Below are 14,000 nucleotides of genomic sequence, written 5' to 3'. Positions count from 1 at the left end.
GCTGCTGAGCAGCAGAGAAAAAAAATACGGCTGTAGAAGAGTTTTTTTCTTAGAAAGAAAAAAGAAACTTTAAAGAAGTGGATACGAGGACAAGTGGCCTTGGAGGACTACAGGGAAATCCCCTGGCCAGGGGACTTGGGGCTAGATGATATTTAAGGACCATTCCAACCCTGTAATGTTCTATGATTCTATAATATGCATTTGCTGATGGTTTGGCAGCTGTGCCCCTAATGCCTGTAAAAGGATTTTAAAATTAATTCATTCTGGTGTCTTCTCTAGTATTGAATTAACATTTATGAGTTCATATCCACAGTGTTATATGGGGCAATGTTTTGTCATTACAGGGCTCTAGATCAGGTCAAAGAAATGTTACATTTGTGAACTCACCAGTTCAAAACCTTTGCTTATGAAAAACTGACTTATAAATTCATTAAACTATTATGTTGGAAAAGAATCAGTATTCCTAAATAATCCTGCTCCTGCTGCCAGCAGCTACGGAGCAGATTTGGAAGAGAAAAGCCCTGAAAGACTGTGCATGGTTTGTCTCCCCTCTGAAGCAGACCTTAGGGCTAAGCTCTCATTCAGACTCAAGTCTCAAACATGATGGAGTTTCATGAGGAGACAATTGATGTAATTGCAGATGGGCCTTAGAAAAAAATTAGGGAAAAGGAAAAGGTGCAGAATGGTGTAAATTTATTAAAATGTCTGCAAATCTGATAATACTGAAAAGTTTACTGTAGGCAACTCCAGAAAAGGAAAGAAGAAATCAGTTATGCCTGAGGTGCCTAGCCAGGTGAGGATTCCTGAGCAGCACCTCTTTAGGAGAATGGTTTTTTCTATTGTGCCAACTGCTTTTTCTTAGAACAAGAAGGGGGAAATCAGAAGGAAACTGCAGTGGGACATGAATTAAAGCATTTCACAGAGTAGCTTCTGTTCCAGGTTGCCAGGAGGCTGAGTTATAAACGTGCTGTGCTCAGGCAGTCATTCCCAGCCCCTGCAGAGGCTCCACTTCACATCGTGGAGTTGGTTGCAGTGTGGTGGGTGACGGATTCATCCTCCCCTCCCGTTTGCTGACTCTTCTTCTCCAAGGAACTCTGGGAGCTCTTCTGCTCCTGTTCCAGCAACTGTGAGGGAACAAGCAACCAGAAGTCAGGGAAATAAGAGAGGAAAGTGAGGAGCAAAAGCACAACTCAATTCACAGAGCTGAGATGAAGGAAACAACAATCTGGAGCTGATTTATTTTTTGGAGGGGGCAAAAAGTTTGAGATGAGGTCTCATGAGAAGAAGAAAACAAGGAGAATCAAAATGTGGAGCATGAAGAGGCAGCAAATCCAAATGTTTTGCCTCACTAGAGTCAAGAAGCCCTGGAGAACCAAATAATCTGTGATTGGGCTAAGGACTAAATTTGACCCTGTGGCTATTTTGTTCTTTGATGCTAATTACAAATAAAAGTACATATATCTGTATATATACAGGCATATTTATGGCTCTTTTAAAATACTCCCCCCACAATCCCTATTATCAACTAAACATTCTTAATTGTTTTCTTTATTAACTAAACAAAACACAGTAATCTTTCTCAGTAGTGCAAGTTTTTCCAGAAAGTCAGGAGGTGACCATAGCACAACCATGTTATATTTCCCTGGGAAGGCAATTGAAGCTGACTTACACCATCCTGTGATTTGTCCCAATATATTTTAATGATATTAAAAGCTCTTCAGAGATAATTCCTGATAGAGACAAAGCTGACTCTGGATATCTTTGAGTGCATGTACTGAATGCTGCCATTAATGAGGTTTACCTACCGTGGCTATACGCTGTTCTCTCTGTGCAGCGCTGTATATTGAAACTGTCAGTTTAATATTGGCTTCTTCATTCTCACGGACCGTCAAAATATTTAACATCTTCCAAGAAATCAGAAGAAAGACCCCTCAGCTTTCCCACAAAATGAATGTACCTCTACAAGCCTGACCTGCTAACAGAGCAAATGCTGCATACAAGAATTGTAGAATGAGATTAAATATAGATCTGTGCAAACATGTCTACATCCTGCTAGATCAAGCTCATAGTCTTAATTTTAGAGTGCTACTGTGTATGAAATTCTTGAATGTAATTACTGATATGAACTGATAAAGCTTTTCTGGAATCACAGTTTTGGCACTACTTTAAAAATGGCACCAATAGCTTTGGCTTATTCTTTGTCTTACATAGGATATGCAGTACAAGCAATGGGAATATTTTGTCTGTTGATACATCAAGACTGAGAAATTTGGCAAGGTAGTTCATGAGGTCACAGTGAACTTGTTTCAAATTTCTGAGAAAAAAATGTGATTTTTGCAAAGTTGTTCTTAATTACTACTAATATTCTGGACTAATGTAGTTGAGCATTCCCTCTGCAGCTCCTTCAGGGATTTCTCTTCCTCAAAAAAACATTACAAGAAATCCAATAGCTGTGGCTCCATCTGCTAGAATGATTATATTTATCATGAAGTAATTACAAAAAACACAGATCTGTTACACCAGTCAGTGTGATCAGCAGTACAAGCAAAGTGTTTTATGAAGTATTTCCCTACAGCTGCTCATGTAACAAGTCACTTCAGCATTTGGGATAGGGTTTCCTGCAATGCCTAGCACCTAGATCTAGCATTACATACAATATCCTTCCTTTTTAGCCTCATTCCTGGGCAAATGGCAGGTAGGCTTCCAGATGCCCCAATTCATATCTTGTCATTTGCTCTCTGAAATGTTTCCTCACAGGGAAGGAAGACTAAGAGCAGGAGCAGGAGAGTGTGTGACCCTCCATAAATATATTACAGCTACATCTTCACTGAACAATGCCTGAGTAGCAAGCATAATAATTCAGCATGGAAACCAGCTTTGTCTTATTTTATCACAGTTTATGCTGAGGAAGTTTTCAGTCAGCTGAAACTATTTCTGCACCTGATCAGCTCTGACACTGGACACCTCCCTGTTACCTCTGCTTCAGAGTCCCGCACCAGCTGCTTCAGATCCTTCTGTTCTGCTCTCAGCTCCCACAGCAAGTTGTAGAGGTAGCGCATGTTCTTGTGCTTCTCTGAGGACCAGGGCTGGAAGCAGATCAGTCAGTGAGAAACAGCAGCACTGCCTGGGTGCACAGATCAGGTACTCTGCTGGCAGAAACTGGCACGATCCTGCTACAGCCAGTAAAGCAGCACTCATTTCCATCATTGAAACATCAAAGCCATGGTCAGCATGGGTTTATCAGACTTCATTTTGATTTAGAATCCATCAGTAATGTGAACCAGATGGCACACTTTGCTGATGCTGCTGTTTTACAGTTGAAATGAGATGAATAGGAATGTATAGAAATAGAGATGAAAAAAATGGAATTCCAGCAATGCTATTCTGTGTATTCTCCCCAGTGGGAAACGGGAATTTTAAAAACCCTATAACATTAAAAAAAAACCCTACTTTGTATTCTCTATTTGGTTTTCCTAAGTGTAATTGTACAGCATCACCAGAATTTACTGGCAGCCTTCTGCCTCTGGTTACAGACTTGCACTGATGCTGTTAGTGGGGTAACCCCTCACCCCTGATGAGATCATTTGCCTTAATGGCAGCACTCCACTTTTTTTGGAATATCTTTTATTTAAGGCTATCTAGCTAGCTAGCTAGCTATCTGCAATGTATTAAGCCTCTGCATCTGCAGAGTAAACACTGGGCTATTTAAGGAATGATAGGACCCAAGAACTCCACAGCAGAAACAGAACCAGAACAAAGAGTGTCTGCCTTTGCTGCTCTGCTCTTGCTCTTTTTGAAGAGGGAACAACAGAGGACATTTCAGTTTCCCTGCTATGAATCTCCAGAACTGAGTCCAACAGTGCTGAGCCTACATTTTGCAGGATCCCAGGGGATGTAGAGTCTGCCTGATGACCAAATCTAAGAAGATGACCTCAGGCATGGCCAGAGCAGGCCTGCCATGTCACCTGTCCTGCACTCCCAGCATGGCAGTGCATCTCCTGGGCTGTGGGTGTTGTCAGCCTGGAGCTGTGCAGGTGGAGTAGAGGGGCAGCATGGAATCTGTCATGTTTGTAGTTCTTTCACTGACATTTCACCTTTGTGTCTTGTGATCTTCATACCTGGTATTTGACAGTGTTTTCTCTGCTCAGGAAGATTTCACCTTCTCTCTTCTCCCTCCCTATTACTCTAGCGAAAACCACCTTTGAGGGGATGATGTCATAGACCTCAAGGTGATATGTCAGCTGGATGACATCGTCGATGACCTTAAAGACACGTTCCTCTACATCTTCATCAGCAGGCTTTTTTGGATTTCTGTGGAAATACTCCTTGATTTGCTAATGGAGAGTGAAAAAAAGATACAGAAGCAACTTAGACAACACAAAAATGGGAAATTTACAGATTTGGGTAAAACCCCAAGGTAAAAATTGTGCTTTTCTGCCTGGACTTGCATCTTTTGGCCAATGGTCCTACTGTTCTCGCCTATGTCTTAAAAAAACCCAACCACAAAGCTGCTTAAAGCAATACAGAAGTTTCCTATTTGTGGATCAGAGTATGCTTTCCAAACTCCAGGTTAGCTTGGGATGCATCCCTGCCTGAGGGACCTGCAGGAAGCAAGGTATTTTGGAGGAAAGCAAGGTTTCCCACATTTCCCAACACAGGGGAGGAAAAGGTAGCATGTTTGGTGCTAGTCCAAAGACAGACCACTGCATGGCTCTGTCTTGGTAGGTGAAGTGTCTGAGCCATACATGCTGCCAGATGTCAGACTTTCTCCTTCTGTTCTGCAAACCTGACCTGACAAGAGGAAGAGTAATATTACCTGCCTGTAACAAATCAGAGTGATGAGACAATTCATCAGGAACCTAGAATGATATTAGTTTGGGCTCAGCACACAAAATCATTTTCCTAGTTCTGAATCTTGTGAAAATTTTGTTCCGAAATCAGTCACTTTCTTTTTCTTTCCTCTGACACACAATTTCCAAGCCTTAGTTTCCTAGTTTAATTCTAGCTGCTCAGTACAGCTCCTGACAACTGCTCACACTGTAGTTCTCTGTCAGGGAAGCAACTGTGAGACACAGCAGCTGAACAACGCTTGGCTGTCTCATCTGGAGACATCAGCCTCAGCCATGCCCACTGAAAATGAAGTGAAGCCCCAGGCAGTATGTTTTGCATAGTTTAAATATCACAGTGACACATATTTTCTGTTCCTGCCTTGGCCATACCACTATGGGCCGGGCGTTAGCCTCAGCTGTGCCTCCAGCCATTTCCATTCCCTGGTCTCTTTCACCAAAGTTTATGTGCCGCTTGTGCAGGAGGTCCTCCCGCTCCTCGAAGTACTCTGTCATCTCTGTAGCAGTTTCAGAACGTTTCCAGAGGCCATCAACTCGTGCTTTGTGGTAAAACTCCACTGTGTGCCCAGTCTCAGGTTCCAGTGATGTGTAGGTGTGAGCTAAGGACAAATCAGACACAATTTCAGAGTTAGCAGCTGTAATACACTGAACACAAGCATGGCCAGGGGAGGTCTCATTTTCTTCAGCTTTAGCAACAGATCTGATGCAGGAGTTATCCTCAGCTGCACAACACTGAGAGAACAAACATAATCCTAAAGAGAAAGTTTCAGCTTCCATCAATTCTACTGATAAAAGCAGAAATGTATCACCCTGATACACATGACAACTATGTATTTTTCTAACACACAGAAAACTACATAGCTGTGGGAGCACTGCCCAGGACTGCAAGCCACCAACCCAATTCTCTACTCTTCACTGGAGATCATTTTATTTATCTAGAAAATTTATCCCACGTGTATCCTGTCCCCCATGCCTTTCAGCTTTGGGCTTTTGCCACTGCTAGAAGGGAGTCATGTGAAATCCCATCAGCTGCAGTGAGCTGGAATACCTTTAAGAAGGAGGGGGTGTCCAGGATTAAAATGGTCTGTGATCAGCTGTGTTTGATGATTCACTTCTCTCATATACAGCAGGTCTTTTCGGTGTTCGAACCATTCCTTCACCTCCAGTTCTTCAGTACCTGGCAGGAGACAAGTCATTTTGCAACCTTAGGTCACCCTGTTGGAGGTGGCAAAATTCTGATGGGCTCTGAGTGTCTGTGTCAGCACCCTGTGCTCCTGATACAGCCTCAGTGGACACAGTACGGCCACTGGAACTGCCCCTGTGCACAAGGGAATTTTGGATGTGAATCCTGATCTACATTTGTGTAGATGAATTGTACCCTAAGGGGGTCTATTCCTCTTCATCAGAACTGGAGTAATGAGCTCAGGAATAGAACATGGCACAGCAAAGGGCTATGGATAGACAAGAGAAATTCCATCCCAAATATTTATTGATGGTGTCAGGAGATTGGAGCATCACACTATCAAAGAAGGCTGAGGGCAGAACACTGTATGTCCAGTTTGGAATCTGCATGGTTTCTTGAACCAGCTGTTAAAAATAATGTTTTCAACTACAGAGATATCCTCAGACTGTAGCTGCCCCTTTCTATGGCCCCTTTTGACACCAGTGAGGAAATTAAGATAGTGACACTATTGGATCAAATCCAACCAGCCTTCCATTTCTCTGAAGACTGAAAACCCAAGCAGCTGACCTGTGACACTGAACAGTTTCACTGGTGTATAAAACAGATTCAAACTCTTGTGAAAAGCCCTAGCAATGCTGGAAAGTTCAGAGGCTCCACAGACTAAGCATGATAAAGAGTTGGAGGATAGAGTAAATAATTCCCCCACAAAGCTGAAAGGAAAATGAGAAAGCACCAGAGAGACTCTGGCAGAAAGGGAACACCTCCCTCTGTCCATCAGCACGGCCCAGGCTGTGTGCTCAGTGTGTGGAGTGTGCTCATTCATCCCTCTTACGGTCAGAGTCTGCGTAGACAGTGAGGCGTTCCACCAGCCCGTCTGCATTTGCATACGCCGCCCATTTCTCCTGCTTTGCTTTATCGTACAGGATCACCTTCTTCCCCCGGGGAAAGGGATTCTCATATTCTGCAGTGGGCAAGAGAAATGTCAGACAAATTGACTCCTCTGTACTCAGCCCCCAAAAAAAAGAATTCAAGAGAGGAAAAAAACATGGTGTAAGGGACATTATCCATTCATTCATTGTGTTCTGCTGGCAATAAAACTGTTCAGATTCTGCCTGTTGTCCTTTAATGTTATAATGGTATAATAACTCTTTTCTCTCCCCAAACAGGTATTTGATAATGCAGGAGCAGTTCCTTGTGCATAGCAGTAAGAGAAAGACCATCCCAGGCAAAATTCCCAGCTGGCAGGAAAACACAGTGTGGGGTGTGTGTCTGTGGGGGATGAGACAGGGCAGCACTGAGGGCAGCCACTGGAACCAGTGGGTGTTGTGGCCTTCATCTATTGTGCTTCACTGTTTGACCACCTGAAGGGAGAACCCTGTGAGACAGACAAATGTCCCAAACCCACTGAAAGGTCAGCTGGGGGCAAGCAAAAGGCAAAGGAAAAATACCTACCTTTGCAAGATACCTTAATTCGGTCTACCCATGATAGTGGCATCTCAAAGCTCCTGCCTATTTTCTTCTTTTCTTGCTGAAACAGAAGCAGAGATTTGTGGTTTTGGCAGCATCTCTTACTGTGCCAGGAAGCATTTTGGTCCTGGTGAACTGCAGTGATGAGAGCTCAGCTCATGTGAGGCTGTGTTCTGGTGAGCACCATGGCACAGCTACAACAGCACATCCCTACTCGAGTCTGATGAAATTATCTTCTCCTGGCTACTGCTCATGCTGGCAGGGAATGAATGTGGCAATCACCAGATTATTTTATGTAGACCCTGGAGGACTCTTTGCTCCCCAGTTATGGGCACACGCTGAGAAGAGTAGATAGCAGGAGGGAATTATTATTTGCATTCCTCTGTCCTGCTGTGCAGGTGCAATGTCTGTTTTAGCATGCTGTCTTCTCCCAGCACGACAACCTTTTGTACTTCTAGTACATGGCATTTTTTGTATTTTAGAGGACACACATTATTTCTGCATTTGGTTGGCAGGTTCACCTTGCAGCCAAGAGGGGAAGGTGACCAGCATAGAAAGAATGTCCACAAAAATCTCATTCTGGATTTTATTTTTTAAAATTATTTCACCCCAAAGGCCAATGCACTGGAGGCTTACACAGATCCCTAGCCACTTATGACACCTAAAGTACCACTTGGAGTCCTGCTTCAGAAATCACCAGAACTCTCCTAGATTGAGAGGGAATCTAAACCTGGCCAGAGTAGAAGGGATGTGACCTGGAGAGGGCAGCAGGCAGGCAGATATTCACTATGGACACACTGGTTCCACACAAGGTCCCCAGTGCTCAAGAGCATTGCTTGGGTCACTCACCATTTCATCTGTGCTGTTCTTGGGTGACTCTGTGGGCAACTGAGAGGCCTCGTCACTCTCTGGAAACATAATTTCCCAGCAGAAACGATTACTCAAGTCAAAGCTGAGATCCTAGGGCATATAGAAAAAACTCTTTTAACTACAGGGCATTGTCAAGGGCCTGACACTAAATTTGACCACTGCATCAATATGTCTGTGGTGCTCTGGACCTGCCTGGGTGCCAGAGACTTTAGGAACTCTATGGAGTTGAGCTCCTCAAATCCTTGGCTGGCTGGTGGGACCCCAAAGACTGTCCCTGTGCCTTGAGGTTGCAGAACCCCTTCCTCGTGGTGCCTCTTCCTCAGATGAGAGGAAATGGCTGGAAATGCTTCTGCCTCCTTCCTCTGGGCAAGTATGGCCCCCAGGGCAAGCTGATCTAACTCAGACCCTCACCTCCCAGACTCTGTGTCTGCTGGGGGGTAGCTGAGGTGTGGTAAGAGCTGAATCAAGATTTTACCTTCCTTGAGCTATGCCTGGCAGACCCAAAACATCCTCTGCTTCAAAAGCTGCTGTTTGAGAGAAGGAGTGCCTAGGCAGCCGTAAAAGCTGAAACTTTTGCACTGTAGGGATTTAATAGATGTGATCTGTATTTACCAGCTCAGAGTCTGGGATGCCCTGGAGTAGTTCCATAGTCTGTGCAATCAGAGCAACATGACCAAAACCAACACAAGGAATGGTTAAGTGGAAACTGGAGCACTCCTGCTCTTGGACTTCCCCAGGACTCAGGTGAGCCCAGCTGTCCCTCAGTGCCCAGGCAGGGTGCTAAGGGCTCCCTACCTTGCAGCCTTTGCGGCAGTCCTGCATGTTCACCCAGTAGTTCTTGTCGTTCCAGATGCTCTCAATCCCAAGGAAGCACTCATCCTTGGTGCTGTGGTTGTTTCCTGTGAAGGGGTTGATGAAGAAGGTCTCGGGAACCTTCCTCTTCCCAGACAGAACCAGAACCCAGGCGTGCACCCGTAAGCCATGCAAAGGGTCTCGCTTGGGCTTTTCCACCTCCTGTAGCACAGAGGATAGAGCAATAATTATTGCCATTTCACTGACACTTTACTCCAACCCAAGGGCCATCTTGTCCTTTCCTCTGTCCACTTCTAAAGAACTCCAGGCTCTTAATGCTCTTTAAGAGTGAGGTACATAGTCAGCACATGTTCCTGTGCTAGCCCACACTGTGCTCCTGGAGGCCAAGTGCTCATGGCCATGATCAAGGTTGTGTCATGCTTCAGGAGGGTGTGAGCTCTTCTCTTTGGCCAGCCATTACCTCTGTCTCAGCTACTTTTCCTGAAGCTCACAGGAAGGTGGACCTTGCTAACTCACCTCAACCACCTCCTCTTCTCTTTCCTCCTCTTGTGTGGATTTAGCTTCTTCCTCCTCCTTGGCCTTCTGCTGAAGCTCAAACTGGCTCTTTGGCTCTAAAGGGTACTTAATTCTATACTTGTTGGGATCCTCCTTTACCGGTACCTGCAAAAGCAGGAAATTACTGTGAAACCCAGCAGAGATCAAGAGAAGTAAGTAAATGTATGGCTTACAGGTAACCCCCAGTTCCCAACATTTGACAGTTTGCAATATTGCACCTGGTGAGCAGAAATTCAGTGAAGCCAAAAAGGCCTTGTAAGGAGCTGTAGAAAATCACTCAAAAGATTACTTTGGTGGGCACAGACTGAAACCCAGTGTGGACCTGAAGCTGTTCCCCCTAGCTCAGCTCTGGAGCTCACCGGACATGAACAGGCTGAGAGTGTGTGCTGGACTCCTCTCTGCCCACTGCCTGCAGATCTCACCTCTGGGGGCTTCCTGAGCCGTGGGCACACCTCCTGGGTCTGGTCCAGGGAGCACATCTCGAGGGTGGCATATCCATGTACACAGTAGGCATCGTAGCCAGCCCCCACCAGCAGGGAGCACAGCAGCACGCTGAAGTCAAAGCAGTTCCCTCGCTGGTACTTCACAATGGTGGTTGGGGAATAGAGTGAGCTGGGCTTGAAAGAGAGAGATGACATTCACAGTGCTTGTCTTGTGGAGCTGAAACGTGCACCAGGCAGAGAGAGGCATTCCCCACATCCCTGGGCCCTGCACCCTATGGGAATCTGTTATGTAACATTTCTTTAAAAGCCACTGACTCTAAAACTCCCCTCCAAAATGATCTGGGGAAACTCTGACCTCAAATCTGGTGACAAATTTAACCACAGGAAGGGAAGGAAATGACAAACTCATCAAACTGCTGAAAACCTACTGCTGATCCTGGAATGGGATTTCCCTCTCTTTCCTGCTGTTCTGTCTGCAGGTCTTCCAAGGAAAACACCCATAAGCTAAATTATAGTTCACAGGAGGAAACATATTTCTTTCTGGCCCTCGCTGGTGAGCAATAAAAAGTATCACTACACACATACTGCATACAGAGAGATTCTAATTCCACTCAGTTCTCAGACAACACCTAAAGTGATCAAGGCAGTCTCCACCTGCTAAATGGAGATACCTTCTGTGTAGTCAAAAAGTGCCAGAGCTCCTTTTGAGACCCTGGGGCTCTTGGGACAGCCTGTGCCTGGTGTAGATTGTTTAGGTCACTCTGCAGTCCTTGCTAGCAAGGAGTGTGTTCTCTTAGCTGATTCTCATCAAGAACTTGTCCCAGCTCTGGCATCATCCCTTTTTTGCTAACCTAGAAATCTCCCTTCATCCCAAAATATACCCAGATATGGGAATATAAAAGTCAAAAAGTGCCTAAGAACAGGTCACTGAGGTCAAGTATCATCCCCTAGGGTTTATGTGCTCCTCTGTTCCAAAGTGTCTTGGTTTTCAGAGGGGAGGCTTGTCAGCCATTGCCTCCCACTGTGCTCCAACTGTTCATCTGGGCTGGCTGAAGGCAGGGTCTGGTCTTGAAGAAATGGTGCTTAATTACTTAAAAGGTATCACACTGCACATGCACTGGGACCGTGGGTTCAACAGCATGCACTGGGTCTAGGAAAATCAGGGGGCTGCCTAAATAGTGAGGGGATGGTGGAAGTGTCAGAGACCTTTGTGATCCCAGCCACTGGGACCTGGTCACTGTGTGCTGCTGAAAGGCCCTTCTGTCACCTCTGTTGTGTCTCTGCTGGGGCTGCAGCCCCTTTCTTACCGGTGTGACTGGGCACTTGAGGGGCTCCATGATGAGGTAGTCACTGACAAAGCTGGCACAGCCTGACCAGTAGTACATGTCTGGGTAAGGCAGCAGGGTTGGCCTCACTGTTGTGCTCACAAACTTCTGTAGGGCAACAAGAGGAGTTTGGTTAGCCAACAGGGCCTTGGCAGAGTGTCCTCTCCAAAGCCATCCTCAGACCACCCCCGGATGTTGCAGATCAAATTCAGGATCTTTCTACAGCATATCAACAGCATCAATATCCCTTCTCTCCAGTTCCAGGATGGAAATTTCATGGGGCTGGGAGGCTGTCTGCTTGCCTGTGGCTGAAACTTCAACCTCATCTCAGACACATTCCAGAGGGGAGCCAGTTCTTCTCTTCATTTTCAAGCAACTCAAATAACTACTGCCTTTTCTGGCTTTTACATCCTCCAGCATTCTTTTTTGCCTTGCATGTTAATGATACAACAAATTTTGGGGAAAGCTAGTACAAACTAGCAATTCCAGGTGCCCAGGGGGGCAGGGGGAAACATCAGGTACAGAACTAGACAACAGTTGTGCAGCTTGGGCCCAGAGAAAACAAAACCAGACCAAAAACTTCCACATTTACTCCTTCCCTGTAACTTCAGAGAAGTTCAGAGTAAGTCCTTACTCTGGATCCCTATCTGTGGCTGAGCCTGAGCCTTATCTAGTTCATGTATTTCTTTTCCTTCCCTTTATGTTTCTGTGGTCTCTCCTGTTTCCTAAGCATCACACTGCAGCCCACATGGCAACACCAACATTTATATGGCTCATGGATTTGGACAGCCATGGTGTTCCTGGGGCCCTGTATGCTCGCTCAGGGGCTGTGGGTTCAGCCAGCAGGTTCCCATTCCCTTTAGCCAGGAGGGGCTGCTGCTCTTCCACAGCATTTGGCACAGTGGAATCCAGATATTCCCTGTGCTGTGCCCAGCCCCAGGCACCCCATACCTGCACACCACACTCGTTGAGCGGGTGGATGAAGAGCGGCTTGCGGTCAGGGCACAGGTGAGAGTACTGCTGCAAGAAATTGTCAGCCAGCTGCAGCAGCTTCTTCTCCTGCCGGGAATTTGTCTTGTACGAAGATGGTAAGTTGGATGTGTCAATGGAGCTCCAGTCAAAATCACTTATGTAGAAGGGGGAGGCAGAGAGACACAAGTAATAAGCCAGGAGCAATACAGGCAGGATGATCTGATATCAAAACATGGCAGGGCTTCCCTGTTTCACAGGTACAAAATGGGGGCCATATCCAAGGATATGATTTTGACATAGCCAAACATCTCTGGAGCAATGGGAAACTGACATATACCCAGAGTCTTGGGGGATCTTTATACGGTGGTGAATGGATGTACAACCAAATGAGTTACCTTGTCTTACTTGCACACCCACAATCTTGGACAAACTCATCAGGCACAAGAAACTTGCTCACTCCCATCACCATGCAAGGGGGACCACATGTGCCATCCACACACGTGCAATCACCCTGTGGGGCCCAAAGAGAACGTCTCTGCTCATCCCAGCCATGGGCAGAGACTTACGATTCATTGCTTATGACAGAGGCTTCCTCCGCATCTAGTTCCAGCTCATCGAGGTAATCACTGATATTCAAAGAGATCACATCCTCTGGTGTTTGCTCCACTTCCTCCTTCTCCTCCAAGGCCTCCATTCTGCCGGGCACTACAGGAATGCACACACCAGGGTGAATCCAGGGGTGGGACCCAGATACACAGGAACAGAGAAACACTCCCATTGTGGCCGCAGTGCTTTGGTACACGAACATGGCTGAGGCAGCCAGAAAGGGAGAGCACTGAGTTTGGGCTGGGACAAACTGTCCAGTGTTCGTGGACACCCTAAGCGTGCAGAGCAGGCAGAGCCTGGCTCCGTAGGGCAGAGCACATCCTCACATTCAGACCGCATCCCCCGTGTCCTCCCTCCTGCCCGGGCTGCTGCTGGCGGAGCAGCAGCTCCATCAACCCGCTGGGCACCGGCCGTGCCCCAGCCCGCGGCCCGCAGGGGCCTTGGAGGGAGAGGCCGCTCCGCGGAGCCGGCAGCCCCCAAGGGCAGCGCCTGCCGCGTATCGTTTGTGTGCCGTCCCTGCGGTCAGGCTGACCCCGAGCGGGGCACACAGGGAGCCGCAGACCTTGCCCAGGGGCCCCGCACCGCCCCCGGCCGTCCCCTCACCGCGGCTCCAAGGGCAGAGCGGCCGCTCCGGCCCCGCTCGGCTCCGTTGCTCACCATGGCAACGCCCGCGCCGCGGCTCCTCGGGGACGGGGCCCGCGGCTCCTCGGGGACGGCGCCCGCGGCTCCTCGGGGACGGGGCCCGCGGCTCCTCGGGGACGAGCCCGCGGCTCCTCGGGGACGGGGCCCGCGGCTCCTCGGGCTCCTCGGGGACGGCGCCCGCGGCTCCTCGGGACGAGCCCGCGGCTCCTCGGGGACGGGGCCCGCGGCTCCTCGGGCTCCTCGGGGACGGCGCCCGCGGCTCTTCGAGACGGGCACG

General features: G+C 47.4%; 1 protein-coding gene across 2 annotated transcripts; it reads right to left on the bottom strand.

Annotated features, from left to right (window-relative positions):
* Window positions 1-474: 474 nt before the first annotated feature.
* Window positions 475-13,903, bottom strand: DRC7 (dynein regulatory complex subunit 7). 2 transcript variants are annotated; one of them, XM_077185154.1, is made up of 16 exons: window positions 13,685-13,903; window positions 13,042-13,180; window positions 12,455-12,629; window positions 11,486-11,611; window positions 10,158-10,352; window positions 9,697-9,840; window positions 9,163-9,381; window positions 8,347-8,457; window positions 7,483-7,558; window positions 6,863-6,991; window positions 5,896-6,024; window positions 5,220-5,446; window positions 4,119-4,334; window positions 2,976-3,086; window positions 1,806-1,904; window positions 475-1,124 (listed from the first exon to the last, which is right to left on the bottom strand). In XM_077185154.1, exons 2-16 carry the CDS (start codon window positions 13,167-13,169, stop codon window positions 1,011-1,013), a joined length of 2,199 nt encoding a protein of 732 aa, XP_077041269.1. In that variant the 5' UTR covers window positions 13,170-13,180; window positions 13,685-13,903; the 3' UTR covers window positions 475-1,010. The 2 variants fall into 2 exon arrangements, with proteins under 2 accessions (XP_077041269.1, XP_077041270.1); XM_077185155.1 differs by having other exon boundaries at window positions 13,739-13,903.
* Window positions 13,904-14,000: the final 97 nt, after the last annotated feature.

Source organism: Agelaius phoeniceus, chromosome 12 (assembly GCF_051311805.1).
Source record: "Agelaius phoeniceus isolate bAgePho1 chromosome 12, bAgePho1.hap1, whole genome shotgun sequence".
Taxonomy (NCBI): Eukaryota; Metazoa; Chordata; class Aves; order Passeriformes; family Icteridae; genus Agelaius; species Agelaius phoeniceus.
This window is presented reverse-complemented; position numbering and strand designations above follow the sequence as displayed.

Bases quoted from the DNA above. Each gene is read 5' to 3' on its own strand.
- DRC7 (XM_077185154.1), bottom strand. From the start codon at position 13,169: ATGGAGGCCTTGGAGGAGAAGGAGGAAGTGGAGCAAACACCAGAGGAT. The intron at 6,025-6,862 runs GTAAGAGGGATG...GTCTCCTGCCAG, and splicing joins TGTCTACGCAGACTCTGACC to GTACTGAAGAACTGGAGGTG. The intron at 1,905-2,975 runs GTAACAGGGAGG...ATTTCTTGGAAG, and splicing joins TGCGGGACTCTGAAGCAGAG to ATGTTAAATATTTTGACGGT.